The sequence below is a fragment of the Micromys minutus genome (assembly GCF_963924665.1).
Source record: "Micromys minutus genome assembly, chromosome: 21".
NCBI classification, from domain to species: Eukaryota; Metazoa; Chordata; class Mammalia; order Rodentia; family Muridae; genus Micromys; species Micromys minutus.
Window position 1 is genome coordinate 38,463,589 of NC_137956.1, and position 15,789 is coordinate 38,479,377.

At 53.7% G+C, this 15,789-nt stretch overlaps 1 protein-coding gene across 1 annotated transcript; it reads right to left on the reverse strand.

Annotated features, from left to right (window-relative positions):
• Nucleotides 1–75: 75 nt before the first annotated feature.
• On the reverse strand, nucleotides 76–15,380 carry SLC38A3 (solute carrier family 38 member 3). Its single transcript, XM_080933930.1, has 17 exons — nucleotides 15,279–15,380; nucleotides 14,798–14,872; nucleotides 7,188–7,339; nucleotides 7,012–7,090; nucleotides 6,728–6,843; nucleotides 6,123–6,196; nucleotides 5,944–6,036; nucleotides 5,764–5,845; nucleotides 4,800–4,882; nucleotides 4,659–4,717; nucleotides 4,293–4,460; nucleotides 4,129–4,208; nucleotides 3,788–3,888; nucleotides 3,459–3,583; nucleotides 3,208–3,352; nucleotides 1,047–1,150; nucleotides 76–956 (listed from the first exon to the last, which is right to left on the reverse strand). The coding sequence occupies exons 3-17, from the start codon at nucleotides 7,286–7,288 to the stop codon at nucleotides 852–854; spliced, it is 1,515 nt and encodes a 504-aa protein (XP_080790056.1). The 5' UTR covers nucleotides 7,289–7,339; nucleotides 14,798–14,872; nucleotides 15,279–15,380; the 3' UTR covers nucleotides 76–851.
• Between the last annotated feature and the right edge of the window lie 409 nt (nucleotides 15,381–15,789).

Below are 15,789 nucleotides of genomic sequence, written 5' to 3' on the forward strand. Positions count from 1 at the left end.
TAGTCATTACTGACCCCTATCCTATTTTCCAGAAACCTGACGACTGTGGAGACCAAGAATATAGAACACAATCGGTCTTGTGTATAATATTTATAAAAGGCCAGCCTCCCCATGCCTGTGCCAGTCTGGCCCCTAGGGTCTTTGACTCCCAAGGGCAGGATACTCTGGGCCTGGCCTCTCTTCCCCCAGCAGTGGAATGTAAGTGATGACCCAGGCTTGAGGTTTGGGAGTCCCAGCCTCCCCAGGACTGGTGAAGGCCCACAGCAGGGGTCCCCTGGGGTACATACCAGCCCCATCCTCAGCAGAACCTGCTGACCCCAGGTATGGGGTGGGATAGGGTCTCCTGTGAAGGAGATGGGAGAAGATGAGAGTGCCCAAGATTTGGAACCCAATTGTTGGGAAAGGGGCTGGAGATTAGGGACAAGCCTCTGGATGTAGTCTGTGGTCGCCCAGCAGGACTAGGGGATGTCTTCAGGCCTGGGTTCTGGCTCTGTGTGCCCCTACAGCCTGTGTGACCTCAGGAGGCGGCTGCCGGGCCTCAGTGTACACAGCTGCTGGAGGAGGATGGAGGGTTTCGGTGGGATCTAAGGCGACAGCCCCACCCTGTTCCTAGTGCAGGAAGCCCCTGCAGCTCTGGAGCCCAGCAGGGGTGGTCCAAGGGCCTTGGTCCTGGCTCTTCAACAAAAACCTTCCAACGGAGAGGATATGGGTGGAGCCAAATGCCATAGTATTTACAGAGTCTTTCTCCCCTGTCTTTCTCTCCTTACTTAGCCCCTGGCTGGGAGCAGGGGCTGGAGAGAAAGAGGGCAGGGGATGCTAGGATGAATAAGCAGAGCAAGATGGAGGTCAGCCTAATGGTTTCCTCCAGGTTGGCTGGTCCCTGAGACCCAGTCAATGATGATGAAACTCAAACTCATGGTCATCAGCAAGAAGCCAACCGCAGCAAAGCAAAGGGCCTGTTGAGGATTAGAAATAAGAGTCAGGTCTGAGACAAGAACAGGTCCCTTAGCTCTACCCCAGCCCCTGGGCTTCAAGGCCTCTCCTACCAGGATTTTAGGGGTGGACCTTGCAGGCTCCTTCTCAGTGGGCATGATTCGGAAGTAGAAGACAGCAGGAAAGATGAAGATGAGGCACGGAGCAGATGTGGCACCTGCAAAGAGCAGAACTTAGCGACAGCCACTCACACTTGCATGTTGCCCGGTGTCTGAAATGGACTTTCAATGAGATCAACTTTTTTTTTTGGGTTCGGGGAGAGCTGTGCCTGATTCCAGGGAGCTCTCTAGCCTTCCCCCACTCCCATTCTCTCTCTACCAGTCAACAAGGCTGATGATGTTGGTGGGTAAGGAAAATATACATGAATGAAGAAAAGAAACTTATGACAGAATAAAGCCCTAAGAAAACTGGGTTCCTGGGGTTGGTGAGGTAACTCAGCTGTTTCCAGAGGTCCTGAGTTCAATTCCCGGCAACCACATGGTATCTCACAGCCATCTATAAGGGGATCTGATGCCCTCTTGTGACTTTGGGGTGTACATGCAGCAGAGTACTCACATATAAACATACATATACATACATACATACATATTTACATATAAGAATACTGGTTTCCTAATACAGCTTGCTATAATTTGGATCTTGAATGTTCTCAGAGGCCCAAGTGCTTGGGGTATGGGGAGTGGGGTCTCTAGGAGGTTCTGAAGTTGGTGCTGTTTGGAAGAGGGCAGGACCTTTAGAAGGTGGAGTCTTGTGGGAGGTCCTTAGGCATAGGTATGAGCCCTTAAGGGAATGACTATAAGGCATTGTCTCCTCTTCCCCTTTCAGCTCTTGGCCACAGAGTAAGCAGTTTTGTGCTCTTCTGTCAGGATGGGCTATCTCACTACAGCTCTCAAATCAACCAGTCAATCATGGCTGAAACCTGTAGAAGTATGAGCCAAAACAAACCCTTCGGTTTGTTTGTTTGGGAACAAGGTCTCATGTATCCCGGGACAGCCTCAAACTGTATATCCAAGAATGACCTTGGACCCCTGTTCTTCCTGCCACCACCTTCTCAATGCTGGGAACATTGCTGCAATAGCTTGTTTGCATGTCCTGGACCCCGTCTAACCCAAACTCCACGCATGCATCTTTCATGCGGACTCCATCATGCATGTACAGCCAGACAGTCTACTAACTGAGCTATGTCCCCAGTCCCTGTACCTTTTTTCTCTCTTATTTTTTTTAACTTTTATACTTACTGCTGTGTATATGTGTATGCATGTAGCTGCATGTGTGTCACTGGGCACATGTGGCGGTCAGAGGACAGCCATTCAGGACTCGGTTCTCTTCTTCCACCATGAGAGTTCTAGGGGTCCAACTCAAGCTGTCAGGCTTGGTGGCAGGCACCTTTAAGTCATCTCACCGGCCTTACTTTTTTTCTTTATAAGTTAATTGCCTTGGGCATTCTGTTACAGTGACAAAGAGCTGACTAACACAGAGTTTCCCCTGAGAGACTTTTCTATCCCTTGAACAATGCATTTCAGTCTGTGGACTTCAGTTTGACTCAGATTTTGAAGCAAATCTTTCCAAGATAATCACAACTCTCAGCCCCCAAATCATCAAGGCAGCCTGAAGAATAGGGTTAAGGAACTAGTCCTATGACTTGGGTCACCCTAAAGATGTTCCAGAATTGTCTAATTTTCCAGCTCCAAACCTCAGCTGGGATGGGACAGTGGACAGAGTGCTTGGAGTTTAACAGTCTTGTTGGGTCTCTCCACTCATCAACTATAGCCTTTATGTTCCTTTAATCATGCTGGACTTTGGCCTCCCCATATGTAGAATGGGCTAAGACATCATGAGATTTTTTTGTGGTTGTCCGAAGCATCTTACTGTGCTGTCTGTGCTGGTTTTAAACACCTAGGCTCAAGCGATTCTCCCGTTTCATCCTCTCAAGCTAAGATTACAGGCACAGGCTACCATGCCCAACCCAGTGAGATCCTTTGTGGAGACTTTGGCCTAGACATCCACACCATCATCTACTAAAGAGGACTGACTCGGGGGTTTTAAGCCTTCAAAATGAATTGCAATAGTAAGGACAAGATTTCAGGAAGGAGGCCAAACTGCGTACACTGGGGACAGCTCTCATAAATGTAGGGTGTGAACTCAGGGGTCTACCAGGACCTGTAGAAGTGAAACTCTCTGTGGCTCTACCCTGCTCACACAGAAGGCTCTCACCAATGATCCCAAATATGCCCAAGATGTTGGGGGCGAAGATGACCAGCAAGTTGATGCAAGTGAGCAGGCCAGTGGCAATGAGCACGTGCCGTAACCAGCTGAACTCCTGGTTCTGAAACAGCATCTGCTGGATGGCCCGTCGTACCTGGGCAGTGTGGGGTGGGGGTGGGGTGGGGAAGAGAACTATCAGCCTGGTGGCCTCCATTAGACCCTCCCTTCAGCCTGCCCAGTCACCTGCCCGGCTGGCTCACCGGGAACAGAACGATGGGAACAGTGAGTGTGACCGCGATCAGCACGGCCACACGCACACACAAGATCAGCACGTCAAACGGGTCCACCTTGCTGTAGGTGTGCAGCAGCTCCGACTCCACCCCGTCTGTGGCAGGCAGGGAGGGTGGTCAGCAGGCCAGGGGACGGTGGACCCTGACACTGTGGGGAGTGGTACTCAGACTCACCTCCACAGCTGCAGGACACAGTCAGGCATCACACATCGAGTGAGTGCCTATAATCACTGTGGCCACTGACTAGCCCTTGCCTCCCAGCCTGGCCCCTGATCCCACCCGTGCCGATCCAGCCATACCGTAGAAGGTGAGGTAGCCGAAGAGGGCGGCCAGGAAGTACATGACATACATGACAGCAATGGACAGGTTGGAGATGTGCTGCATTTTCCTCTTGGAGGGGCTGCAGACAGTAAGAGACAAGACTTGGTGGCAAGTTGAACCACTGTGATACCTGTTTATACCTGAGGGTCCCCCTGTCTCCTTCTTGACTCTCGTTATCCACTCTTACCGACCACGGAGACCTTTGGTCTGGCGACCTGAGTCTCAGCTTATCTCCCTTCAGACAGACATACAAGACCACATCTACCCTCCAGACCGACTCAAGGCAGCCTCCGTCCCTCTCCCAGCCGCAGACACCTACTCCTTGAGCTCTGTATATATGGGCAGCACCTCAGGATGGCAGACGAAAGCGAAGGCCATGATAGGGATGGTGTATGCTGTCTGGAGACACATAGGACTATGTCAAGACAGCCCTCCCCACCAACACCCTCCCCACTTCCCTGGCCCGGCTCGGCCTGTTGGAACCTGTGAGTTGAGCGTGAAGTAGCTGGGTGTGCAGAAGGCTTCAGCAGTGTCAGGCTCGCTCTGCAGCTGCGCCTCCTCCTCCACCATCACCATGTGGCTGAAGTTGCCTGTGGCATTGGCCAGGTTGTGTGCCAATGGGCAAGGAACTTGGAACTTCTTATAGATGACCTGGGGTGGAGAAGGGTGAGAGTGTCAGAGTCAGGCTGGGCTGCCAGCAACGGGGCTGTGAAACCATCTTTAAGATTAGAAGAGCCAGTCTTCTCGGCCTCCTCATTCCAGCTTCCTAAGAGACCCTGCCCCCTCCCTCTGACAGAGGACTCCCTTGGGGCCACTGCTCTTTTCTGACCAACATGGAGGGTAGCTCACTGCGATCAAGAAGAACACCATGCAGCTGAGAGAGAAGCCACTCGAGTAACCCAGGTAGCCTGCCAAAGAGGAAACTGTAAGACTCAGGCCTCTCCCGTGTCCTTTAATGTCCCCCTATATAGTCTGACCCTGCTGACTCACCGAGCTGTCGCATTAGTGCTAAGGGCAAAATGATGGTGACAGATACCAGGATCACAAGATAGTTGCCATCCATGTACCACACCCTGTAGAAAGAAGAATAGAATCCCCGGTCAGAAAGAAGCTCCTCAGCCTGGTGTGGGGCCACCGGCTTCTCCAGGTGCACACCAGTGATACACATCGTATTCCGGATGAATATTTATCCATAACTCCAAATCCCCCTGAGCTTTATCTAAAATAGGCCCGTTGTCACACTCCTGGGTAGGGTGAGCTGGCCCGGGACACAGCTCGCACGGGTCCCCTGTGACTGCAGTTGCTGGTAGTGTTGTCTCAGAGGTCTGGGCCCAGTCTCCTGAAAGGACCTGGATCAGGGAGGGTCTGTATTTTTCTTGGGGGGAGGGTCTCAGGGACTTGCAAATGATGTGTGTCCTCTGTGGTCTCTCTGAGCACTTGCATCTTGTATTATTCTGGCCCTCCTTTCTCCTGGACCGTTCATTCTTCTAGGGCAAATTCAAGGGCCTTTCCTAGGGAAAGTCCGTGGGACTCTAGGTGCATACCCTGAGACCTCTCCTCTCAGCACTGTGGCTGTCCAGAGCAGGGGTAAGCCTCTGATCCCTTCCCCTAAATACAAAACAAGGTTGATGCTCAGCCAGTGCTAGCTAAGTAGTAGGCTCCCCCACACATGCTCTGGGTTTAATCTCTTGGTAGTGGCAGCTAGGGTGGGGGTGACCCCATGGTCAGGAATAGCAGGTGCTTAGAGTTAAGCCTGGGGCCCTTCTGCTCATATGCAGGGTCCTGGGTCACATGAGCTTTCGGGCTCTCAGAGTTTTCCCTGGATGCTCTGCACACAAACAGGAACTGAATGTGGCTTTCTTTGCAGCCCTCTGCTCCCCATCAGTCATAGTTCTATCTTCTCTATCAGGATAGTGGGGTACCCATTACTTCCACCCCCATTTCCCAGGCTCACGGGCTCGGCTTCTCCAGATTCAGGAAGGTTTGTATGACAAGAGGCAATTCAGACTTGATGATGTATAGGTAGCTGGACATGGCTGGGGAGGAGGCAGGGGGATAGCTGTTGAGGTCAGCTGAACTGGCCAGCCTTCAGACCTGCCCATTCTGCATACCGCCGCCCCAGCCACGGCCTCACCTCCAATGTTCTGAAGCGTGATGGCCAGGGCTGCTGCCAGCTTCCCTGGGGTCCCAAAGGCACGGTAGCCCAACTGCTCATAGGCCCGGATGCCTGTGGACACAGGAAGTCAGGATAGCCAGGGGGACTTGGCCCTCTTCACCTCCACCCCACCCTTTGCAAGCCTGCAAGCAGCTCACCCACAATCCCTGAAGACTTGAGGAGCAGGTGAATGGAGTAGCTAGACAACAGGGCAACCGCTGTAAGCAGGAACCTGGAGGACACAGAGGAAAAAGAGGCCACTGGGTTGGCTGGCAGGGAGTGATGGGCTTAAGGAGGCTGGGAGGAAGGAGTCTGACATAAATGTCTGAATGTCCCCCCTGGAGGGAGTGGGTGCAAGTCAGGAGACTACAGAGATATTATAGACGCTACTCTCTTTGACCCAGGGTGCAGTAGGACCTGGGTTAAGAGTGTCCTTTGCCTGTCCTCTAAGCACCTCCTCTTCTTGAGTCTTTGGGACAAACATGTTTTCCATTCAGGCTTCAGGGCAGAGCCACCAAATCAAGGACGCGTGTGACCACACAAGGCCTGGCCACAAGGGTTCGGCCATCGAATGTAAACGTAGTAGAACAGACTCGGGCCTGTAAGGCTCGGTTTGTGGGTTTGAAGAACAGTGAGGTATTTTTGCCTGGCTGTGGATGTTTTCACAGCGGTGGACTGGGTGCCCACCCACTGGACAGTGAGCTGGAAGGTCCTGGGAGGTCATGGCTGGCAGCTATTTAGGGCTGTTTTCAGAAGCACTCACAGGAAAAGGATGATGCCCGTATTGGCCATGGCGTAGGCGAGCCCCAGGATTCCACTGCCCATGATGGCATTGCTGAGATTGAACACTGACATCCCAAATGATGTCTTCCCCTCGAACTGCAGGCACCAAAGTGGAATGGAGAGAATTGGGGAGTCAGCGGAAGCGGGGTGCACTGTAGTATTCTTCCTCATTGCCTCCCCGTCTACCATTGCATCCCCAGAGCACCTCATTACTGTGCCCGATTTCCCTACAGTTCCCCAACTCCCTCAGGCTGCCCAGCTCACATCGGTGAAGTGTGGTTCCTTGTTGGGGCTTTTCTGAAGGAAGCCCTTGCTCTCTCCACAGTGCTGGGCATCTTCAGCCCTGTAAGAAGAGGCCAGCGCATGAGACTCAGTTCCAGCCCTGTCTTGTGCCTCTGCCCAGGGATGCTCTGAGGCACCACCAGCTCCCTTCTGCTTACCTCTGGGTGTCTGTTGTGGGCATGCCCACTGGTAGAAGCCCCTCCAAGTGTTTGCCGTTGGGCACCAGCTCCACCATCTCTGTCTGTCGGGGTATCTCCATGGCTCAGAAACCACCCCCAAGCACTGCTCTCACACAAACACAGTCAGGTATCTGTGGATCAGTCAGTTCTTCTGGTTATCCTTGGGTCATGGTCTGGTCTTCCACATGAAGTCAATGGCCATAATACATCTCTGAGAGGGTCACTTGGGACTGACAGGCACATGGATGCTCACTGAGACCCACCACTTCCTTGGGCTCAGCCTTTGGAGTGTGGAACAGAACTTGAACACCTAAGCTCCTAGGACATCCAGATGGGACAATAAGTCCTGTACATAAGACCAGTCCAAGCAAGCTGCTGGGGCCTCAATTTATCTACCTGTGTAGCGAGGGTCATTTGAGCGATCTGAGTCCATAGCTGAAGGCACCAGAAGCTCTGAATGCTAAGCCCTAGGTTCTGACTCCACTCTGCATGTGCACCGTGGACTGAATCCCTTCCTCACAGTAGTCCTGGGACACAGTTTCCTGAACTGGTCCTGTGTGCCAGGGGCCTCCTGGCCAACCTAGAATGGCACTGCTCGACGGCTAGAGGCCTTGGGAGAGGGTGAGGGGAGTGGGCCCAGTTCCCAGCTGCCCGGCGGGCTCTGTTGGCAGTCAGAACAAAGGGCTCTCTGTGGGCTGAGAGCTGGTGCTGTGGACAGCAGGCGCAGAGGGTGCCCCTTCCAGAGCCAGGAGGCCTGAGGCGGTGCTGGGGCTGAACACCTGGGCCCATCCAGCCTGGCTGTGGTGAAAGGCCCTCAGGGGCCCTTCCAGGAAATGGATGTCCCAGGGCACACAGTTCTGTGGGCCACTTGCTCTTCATGCTCCTCACAGCCCTGCTTTCCTTCTAGCATCTCCTCTCTTACCAGGGAGCCCCTAATCCTCAGAGCCGGCCGTCCAAGCCACCCTCTAAACAGAGCCCTCATTTCCCTGGGCCAGGAGCTCAGGGCTTGGCCGGCTGAGGAGAAGCCCATGTCACTGCTGGGTGCCCCTTCTCTCTCTGGGCTTGGCCAGGCTAAACTGCAGATGATCCAGCTTCCTTGCTCCACACTGAGCACTGCCCAGAAAACTCACTGGCTCCTCTCCCATCCCTGGGGCCAGGGGTTACCTACTGTGCCCAGAAGATGTCTGGGCAAACTGAACCCAGGCTCTGTCAGGACATCCTAAGGGCTAAAGTGGCCAGAAGGGCTGTCTCTGCCAGGCAGGAGAGCCAGAGCCTGGGCCTGAGGCAAATGGGGTACCCCTAACGCAGCTCTGAATCCGTTCTCCCTACTCTAGCCCCCAACAGTCTCAGACCTTCTTTGAAGTGGGAAGATCCAAGGAGCTCAAACAAACAACCAGGATTGATCTTTGATCCTACAGGGAGACAGGCTCAGGCCTTAGGTCCCCACACCATGTAGACATTTGTCTCCCTATACCTGCCGGAGCACCCTAATCCACTGCCCCATCCTAGAGCTCAGACCTCTAATATCTTAGTTCTGGGAACTCCATACCTGGCACCATTACCTACCTCTGTCTCCCTGGTTGCCAGTTTTGAGCCCTTTATCATCCCCGCCTATCTACCCAGGACCCTGACCATGTGGACCTGGCCTCTAGGGCTCTCTCCCCATGCTCATCCATCAACCCTAGGCTGTCCTCTCTCCTGTGGATCATCCATCATCCCTAGGCTGTCCTCATGTTGCCCTTCTGCTGCCTTGCCAGGATCTCACCTAGGTGTAAGGCACTACTGCCAGCTCTCCAAAGCCCCCTGACACTCAGTAGGTTGTCCCCACCCTGGGCAAGCTGGGACAAGCCCTTGGCATGTGCTGAGTCAGCAGTCTAGGTCAAGCAACTGTTTCTGTCGTAATGACAGAAGCCCCCAAGGGCTTGCCTGGGCCGGTGTGTGTAGGGCTTCATTCTGTCTGGCATCAGGATCCGGAGCAGCAGAGCACTGCCTCTAGGGAGACTAAGTATGTGGAATGGCTATGGGAAGGGCCTCAGGTTCTGGCTCTAGGTCCCCTGTCCCCTTTCAGGATGTGGGCTAAAGCCTTTGAGGCTTGATGGCCATTATTCATAACCAGTCATTGCCAGGTCTCAGGCTGCCCTGAGGTCCCAGGAAGGATGCAGAATATTTGTCCTTAAATGACCTCCAATCTGGAGGAGTGATGTCTTTCCATCTTCCATTACCTCTGTCCCCAACCAGCAACATTTAACATCTCCTGCTGCCGCTGGGTGTGAGGCATTCTTCTGGGACTTTAAAAAGGAGAGGAGAGTTAGGGATATAATTAAGTGGAAGAGAGGCAGGGGAGTCAGGCCTCAACTTCCAACAGAAGTTCCAAAGTATGAAGCAAGGAAGAGAGGCTTAAGCAGAGAACACAACATGAACATAGGCTCTGAGGTGTGCTATCAGCAGGCGGTGAGGGCAGAAGGAAGAATCTGTGAGTGAGCATAGAGAAACCTTCCAGAGCCTTAAAGGCTACGTCAAGTCCTGCACCTTAGTGCAGGCAGGTTTCGGGGGCAGAGCCGCAGAGTGAAGATTGGTTTTTATCCTACGAGAGAGATCTGATCCTACCAAAGGTTGCCAGCCCATCTCTTACAGCCCCTACCTCAGGTCTGCTGTCTCCAGTGATGGTGAGAGCCCAGATCAGCCTCACAGTGCAGAGCACCTTCAACCAGGACCTCATTGCCCCCTTGATATCTAGGGGTCCTGGAAGGCTGGACCAACGCTGGTAACAGAATGGGGAGCTATCGTGAGGCTGCACCTCCAAGAGCAGGTCAGGGGAGTCCAAAGAATAGGCAAGCCTTAGGATAGAGAGCTCACTGAGCCCTTGGACAGGCCGTCAGAATGCTATCAATCATGGGTAACATGGGCAGCGAGCTGGTGGCCTGGTCCAGCGCACCCCTCCGAGGCTTATTTGCTCTGCTGGGAGATGGGAGGGAGGAGCATCAGGAGGACGATGCATCAAGTAGCGCCTGCCCACGCAGGCATCACAGAGTGAGAATTTATCAGGCACACCTTGGCAGGTGTTGACTTTGGCTAATTAAAGACTTCTGGGCCCCGGAATCCAGGCCAGGACGGGCTGGTTGCTTGCATCAGCCTCTATGGGAACCACAGCTTTCTCTCCTATCGGAGTCCCTAAGCTCCACTTTTCACCTCAGTTCTCAGGGACCTAAGTGGGTTTGCAGGTGTGGGCTGGCTACACGATGGACAGCGCTTCTCCAAGTCAGGCAACCCTATGTTCTGATGGGGGTGTGCATGTCATACTTCTACAGCTCAACCTTCCTGGGCCTGGGCAGCCCTGACCTGTAAGAAGCAGGTTGTATGAAGTGAAGGGTCACAGAGCCTCTTGCTGGGGGCTCCATGGTAGGGAAAGCTCCTATCCCTGTTCAGCCATTATGCCATAGTATCTCTAGACACCTGATTCTCCAGGTTTAAAGAGGTGACTCCATCTTGGGAGCAAGCGTGTATTACAGGGGGAGGGGAATCAGCACACGGCTGACATGATTGGACTGTGGGTCCGTAACACACCGCCAGAAAGACTGCTGGGAGCTGCTGCTGTAAGAGATTGAGGTTTCAGGGCAAGTAGGAAGCTGTTAGAGCAGTCAGCCATGCCTCATTCCCGCCCCAGGCCACAGCTTCATACTTTGGTGGTAGAAGACCCCAGCCTGCACTTAACCACTGTCTCATCACTGAAAGACAATAGAACAGGAGAATAAGACACATACATGGCCAGTGTGTGGCTGGCAGGACTGGCCTGACGAGGTGTGTGTGCAAGAGCAGGCAAAGCCAGGGAAAAGGTGACAGCCTGGAACACTGACACCCTAGCTACTCAATGCCTCAGCCTCAGCTCCTTGGCCCTACGATCTGTGTAGCCTGTGTCTGTGTTCTGGCTATCCGGAAGCATCTAGGAGGATCTAAGAAGCCCAGCTGGGGCCGGAAGGTAGACTTTCCTGTGACAGGGTACATTTCCTAGACGAGGCAGATGCTTACAAGCCACCTTGGCCTCATCTCCCACAGAGACCTGGACTCTCTCTGCTCAGTCTCTAAGGTCAGCACCTCTCAGCCCAAGCTATCCAGAGCCAGCAGCAGCCCCCTCCCCCAACTCTACTGCCAGCTTGTTCAGAGGGATGTGTAGCCAGAGGTCCTGCTGAGGCCAAGGACAGAACATCACGTGATGGTGGCCCCCAAGAGGCAGGGGAGACCCTGCGCCAGCCAGTCCATCTTCCTCCAGGCCGACCTGGAATCCCCTGGAGGTGGCCAAATATTTGGACAGCCGGACTTCTGGCCTCAAGGAAAACTGGAACACAGGCCTGGGGCAGTTTGGGACTCATTGTAGACCTTGATGGGGGGCTAAAGCAAGGTCAGCTTGGAGGAGGGGAGACATCCAAGGTCAGGAGGATTGAGGCAGAGAGAGGAAGAGAGGAAAGATCTGAGGGGAGAGAATGTAAAAGAAAACACACATTTCACACATGCGCCCATGCATACTGATCTAGACAGACAACCAGACAGACAGGGGCCCAGGGAGCTAGAGAAACATGGGTGGATATACAGGGTCACAGACAAAAGAAAACAGAGAGAATCAAAAACCATACATAAGTAGATGGTTTGCTACACAGGCAAGGAGATAGAGACAAAGAGAGAGGGGTAAGAAACAAAAAATGACCCTCCAGAAGTTGGGAAAAGATGGTGCCAAGAAATAGCCAGCAAAAGACAGAGCCCCACAAGGGTGGTGGCACAAACCTTAGGCAGAGACAGGGGGATATCTATGACTTAGAGGCCAGCCTGATCTATATAGTTCCAGAGCAGCCCAAGCACCATAGTAAAATTCTGTCTTTAAAAAAAAACAAAAACAAAAACAAAAACAGAGATGGATGGTGGTGACACACACCTAAAATACCAGCACTTAGGAGACAAAAGCAGGTTCAAGGCCAACCTAGTCTGCCAAGAAAGCTCCAGGACAGACAGGATACAGAGAAACCCTGTCTTGAAACAACCAAAAAAAAAAAAAAAAAAAAAAAAAAAACCCACAAAACCAAAACAAACAGTCAAACAGCCTGTCCCAACAAAGACAGAGTCCTAGAAGGAGCAAGAAGGGAGGGGGAGCCAAAATGGCCACATGTAGGAGATGAGGCAGGAGTGTGTCAGGCTCTGTAGGTATCTATAGAGAACCCAGGAAGGACTCCATAAGGCCACCACCACTGCATCTTCAGGACTCCATAAGTTCAAGTTATATCCCACCAACCAGATGCTATGTCACATTCAGTGGAACCAAGTCCAGGAAGGTCATAAGGCCAGGCTCAACGAGAAAGCTCAGAGACCTCAGGGCTGGTGCCTGAGACTTATTTACCTGAACAAAGGAAAAAGACAAGCAGAAGGGATGGTCATCTGGAGTGACTCCTATTGTCAGTGGTCACACACAGGTGCAGACGTGCTGGCTGAGAGGCTGTGTACAGGACGTGGCCCGCAGAGCGGAAATTCAAAGCCAAGCAACCCCGGGCCACTGGCAGGAAAGCCCCTCCTGCCCCAGCAGCCGGTCCTTCCCGTTGGCCCCCAGAAGTGCTGCCTGGTCCTTTCCAGCTCCCACCCTACCCTCCTGTGTCTGTCTGTCTTCCCATCCAAGTCAAAGGTCCAGCTCTTCAGTATGCATCCACCAGTCACACTGTGAGCAAGACTCATAGTAGGCACTCAATAAACATCACTCACTGATTGAATGGAATGGGTTCAAAGCCCGCTATAAGTTCTCAGTCTAATTTACCTACTCTGTGGGACTCAGTCCCTCCCTGGTGATGTCTACAATAGAATTCTTCCCACAGGGCCCCTTCCTACAACAGCACAGACATCACATGCCAGCTTGCTGTGCACACAAATGCCCAAAAAGCATTTTGTCCCTAGCAGGCACTGCCTTGCAAACGTGCTTTGGCCTCAGTCTTTGTGTTCCCACTCACACCCAGCTCATTTCCAAGGTGCACTTCATCCGGCTTCAGATCTTTTCCTGGTCCAGTCTGGAGTCCATGATCTACCTGCCTTCGTTGGCCCTATTTCTCCATTTGTGTATGTGTGGGGGTGGGGTGGGCTTCAAGACCCATGATATAAGCACAGGAATAAGCAACTTTCGGCCTGGCTTTCTGGAGCCTTGGACTGTGGGTACAGCAAGCCTGGGATAAGAATCCGCACTCAACAGGATGACTTGGGAGTCTGTGAGGAGGTGGGCTCCCTAGCCCCGGGCAGAACGATGCTCTGAGACATACCATCCTCATCTTTCCTACAGACACAATCCCATGCTCCAACTCAAGAAGTCAGACTACCATTCCTGGTTCAGCCATCCCAGCCTTTCCAAAACGTGCCAGGCATGGCCTCGTGCACTCCTGGTCCCTCCCATCATGGGGCTTCCCAGGTTTCCACAGCTGTGCAGATGTTCCCTATTTCCAAATCGATCGATCCTTGGACTTACCTAGCTTTCTAACACACAGTAAGTGCTCTAAGGGACTGGCTTCTCTTCCGGAAAATAAGCCCCCATCCCAGACTGTGTGCCAGGGGTCTCTTCTAGGGGATAATATAAGGGCGGGACGTGGAGAAAGCAAAAGGGGTAACAGAACTTGAGGGCTAAAAGAAGGGCGCCATGGTATTCCTCAGGGTGCAATGTACACCCCCTCCCCCACACACACAGGAAAAGGCAAACCTGGATTCAGGTCTCAGGTCACGTGGTGAGGGAGATCTCAAGCTTGGGGCGAAACTCTCACTCTCACAAAATTCTCATTCTCACATGCCCCATCCTTGGCCCCCTTTTCTAGTGTAAACAAACGGCACGCATTCGCTGTAGCCAATGGAAGGGGCCAGTCCAGCAGGGGCGGGTTTATGAAAACTGAGTCCTGGGCCCTGGCTAGTTCTCACACCTCGGCCAGCCAGGTCCACAGGTGGACAGGAGCGTCCACTGCACCCCGCCCTCAGGCCAAAGAGCCACAAGAACCCAGAGCAGGCAGTGCCCGCTGGCCCCACTGCAAATGGCACTGGTTCTGGGTCCAGCATGTACCCCGCGGCCCCTCAGGCGTCCCGGCCCGATCTGCCCTCAAACTGCCCAGAGAGCGGGATAAATATACTCGGACTGCCGGCGTGCCAGCCGGCAGATCTGCCTCTCAGGCGCCCGTCGGGGCAGCGCTCCAGAGTCTACTCCCGGCCATTCTTTAGCTGGTGCCCGCAGGTTCTGTCTGACTCGGGAAGTTGGTTCACTGTCTACTGAGCCTCAAACTAGGTGTCCTGTGGATCTAGCCCCGGGCTGCTGTCCCTTTCTGTCCTGCTTAGTTCTACCAAGAAGCGGAATCAACGAAGTGCCCCTCCCGGCACCCTGGCGCAAGCTTGGAGCTGGGAGCCTACAGGCAAGGCTCACAAACCTGTGCCCTGGAGCTCGCAAGACTGACTCTCGGAAAGCTGGGACGCCTGCCCAGATCTCGGGGTACAAGAAGAGCTACCCAGAACCTACTATGGACTGGGGGAGATACAGTGGGCTCGGTTTGCCCAGCGCCCCTGGGATGGTGGCTCTATATCCCCGGCCGTACCTGGCCTCGTGGTGGACACGTTCAGCACTCCGTTCCAATGGGTGAGATCCGCTCTGCTCCAGGCTGAGCGCAGGGCTGCAGCAGCAAAGGCAGCTGTAGGGGATGAAGGGTGCCCGGCCCCGCCCCTAGCCCGCCCCCGACCCGCCAATCCCAGGCTGCCGGAGGGAGGAGGGGCTGGCCCGGGGAGGAGCGGGGGCCTGGCCGGCTTGTTTCAAAGGGGCATTCGGTGCCCTTGGTGCCCTCGGAGCCCTTAAGTGAGACATCCTGATTGGGGAGGGGTCGTTTGAGCCTTGAAGAATGGGACGATGGTTCCGGTCAAATGTTTGTGAGGACTGTGGCTGCTCTGAACCCCTGAAACATTCTGCCTACATTTCTCTAACCGCCCCCCCCCCCAAGAGATCTTCAACCAAAAGGAATAGGAATACCGCAAGGCTTAACTTCAGTGAGCGGCTTGGAATGGATGGATGGCTTTCAGACTTACCTCTTTCATACCTTGCCTGGGTCACCTTCGCTTGTGGTGGATGGAGGTGGGAGAGGGGCTATCTGAATCTGATTGTATTGCCTCTTTTCAAGCCCTACCCGGTTATGTCCTCCACTCTGTGAGTGACTGCTGTCAGCCTGCCCATCAGAAACGGGGGCAGGACTTGTGAGGAAGAGACTGGGGAGGGGGGGGACATTCTTGGCTGGCAGTCAGTGCCACCTCAATCTGCTTCCCGCCTAGGACTCTTGTTCAGAGGCAGGTGGTGGGGTATGGAGCTAGGAGAGGTGTTGACCTTTCAGGCTAAAGGGGCTGGGGACGCCCCTAAAACAGCTGTGTCCCTTGCTTCTCAGCCACTGGCTCTGATCCGATTAATTCCTGGGCCTCTGCCATTCCTCTCCAAGCTGGATCTCTCTGTCATATCTACCTCCTGATGTCATATCTACTTCCTGATGCTGCAAAGCATGCCTTCAGAGGCCAGGTCTCATCCCTTCCCTGCCCCAGGCTGGGAGTC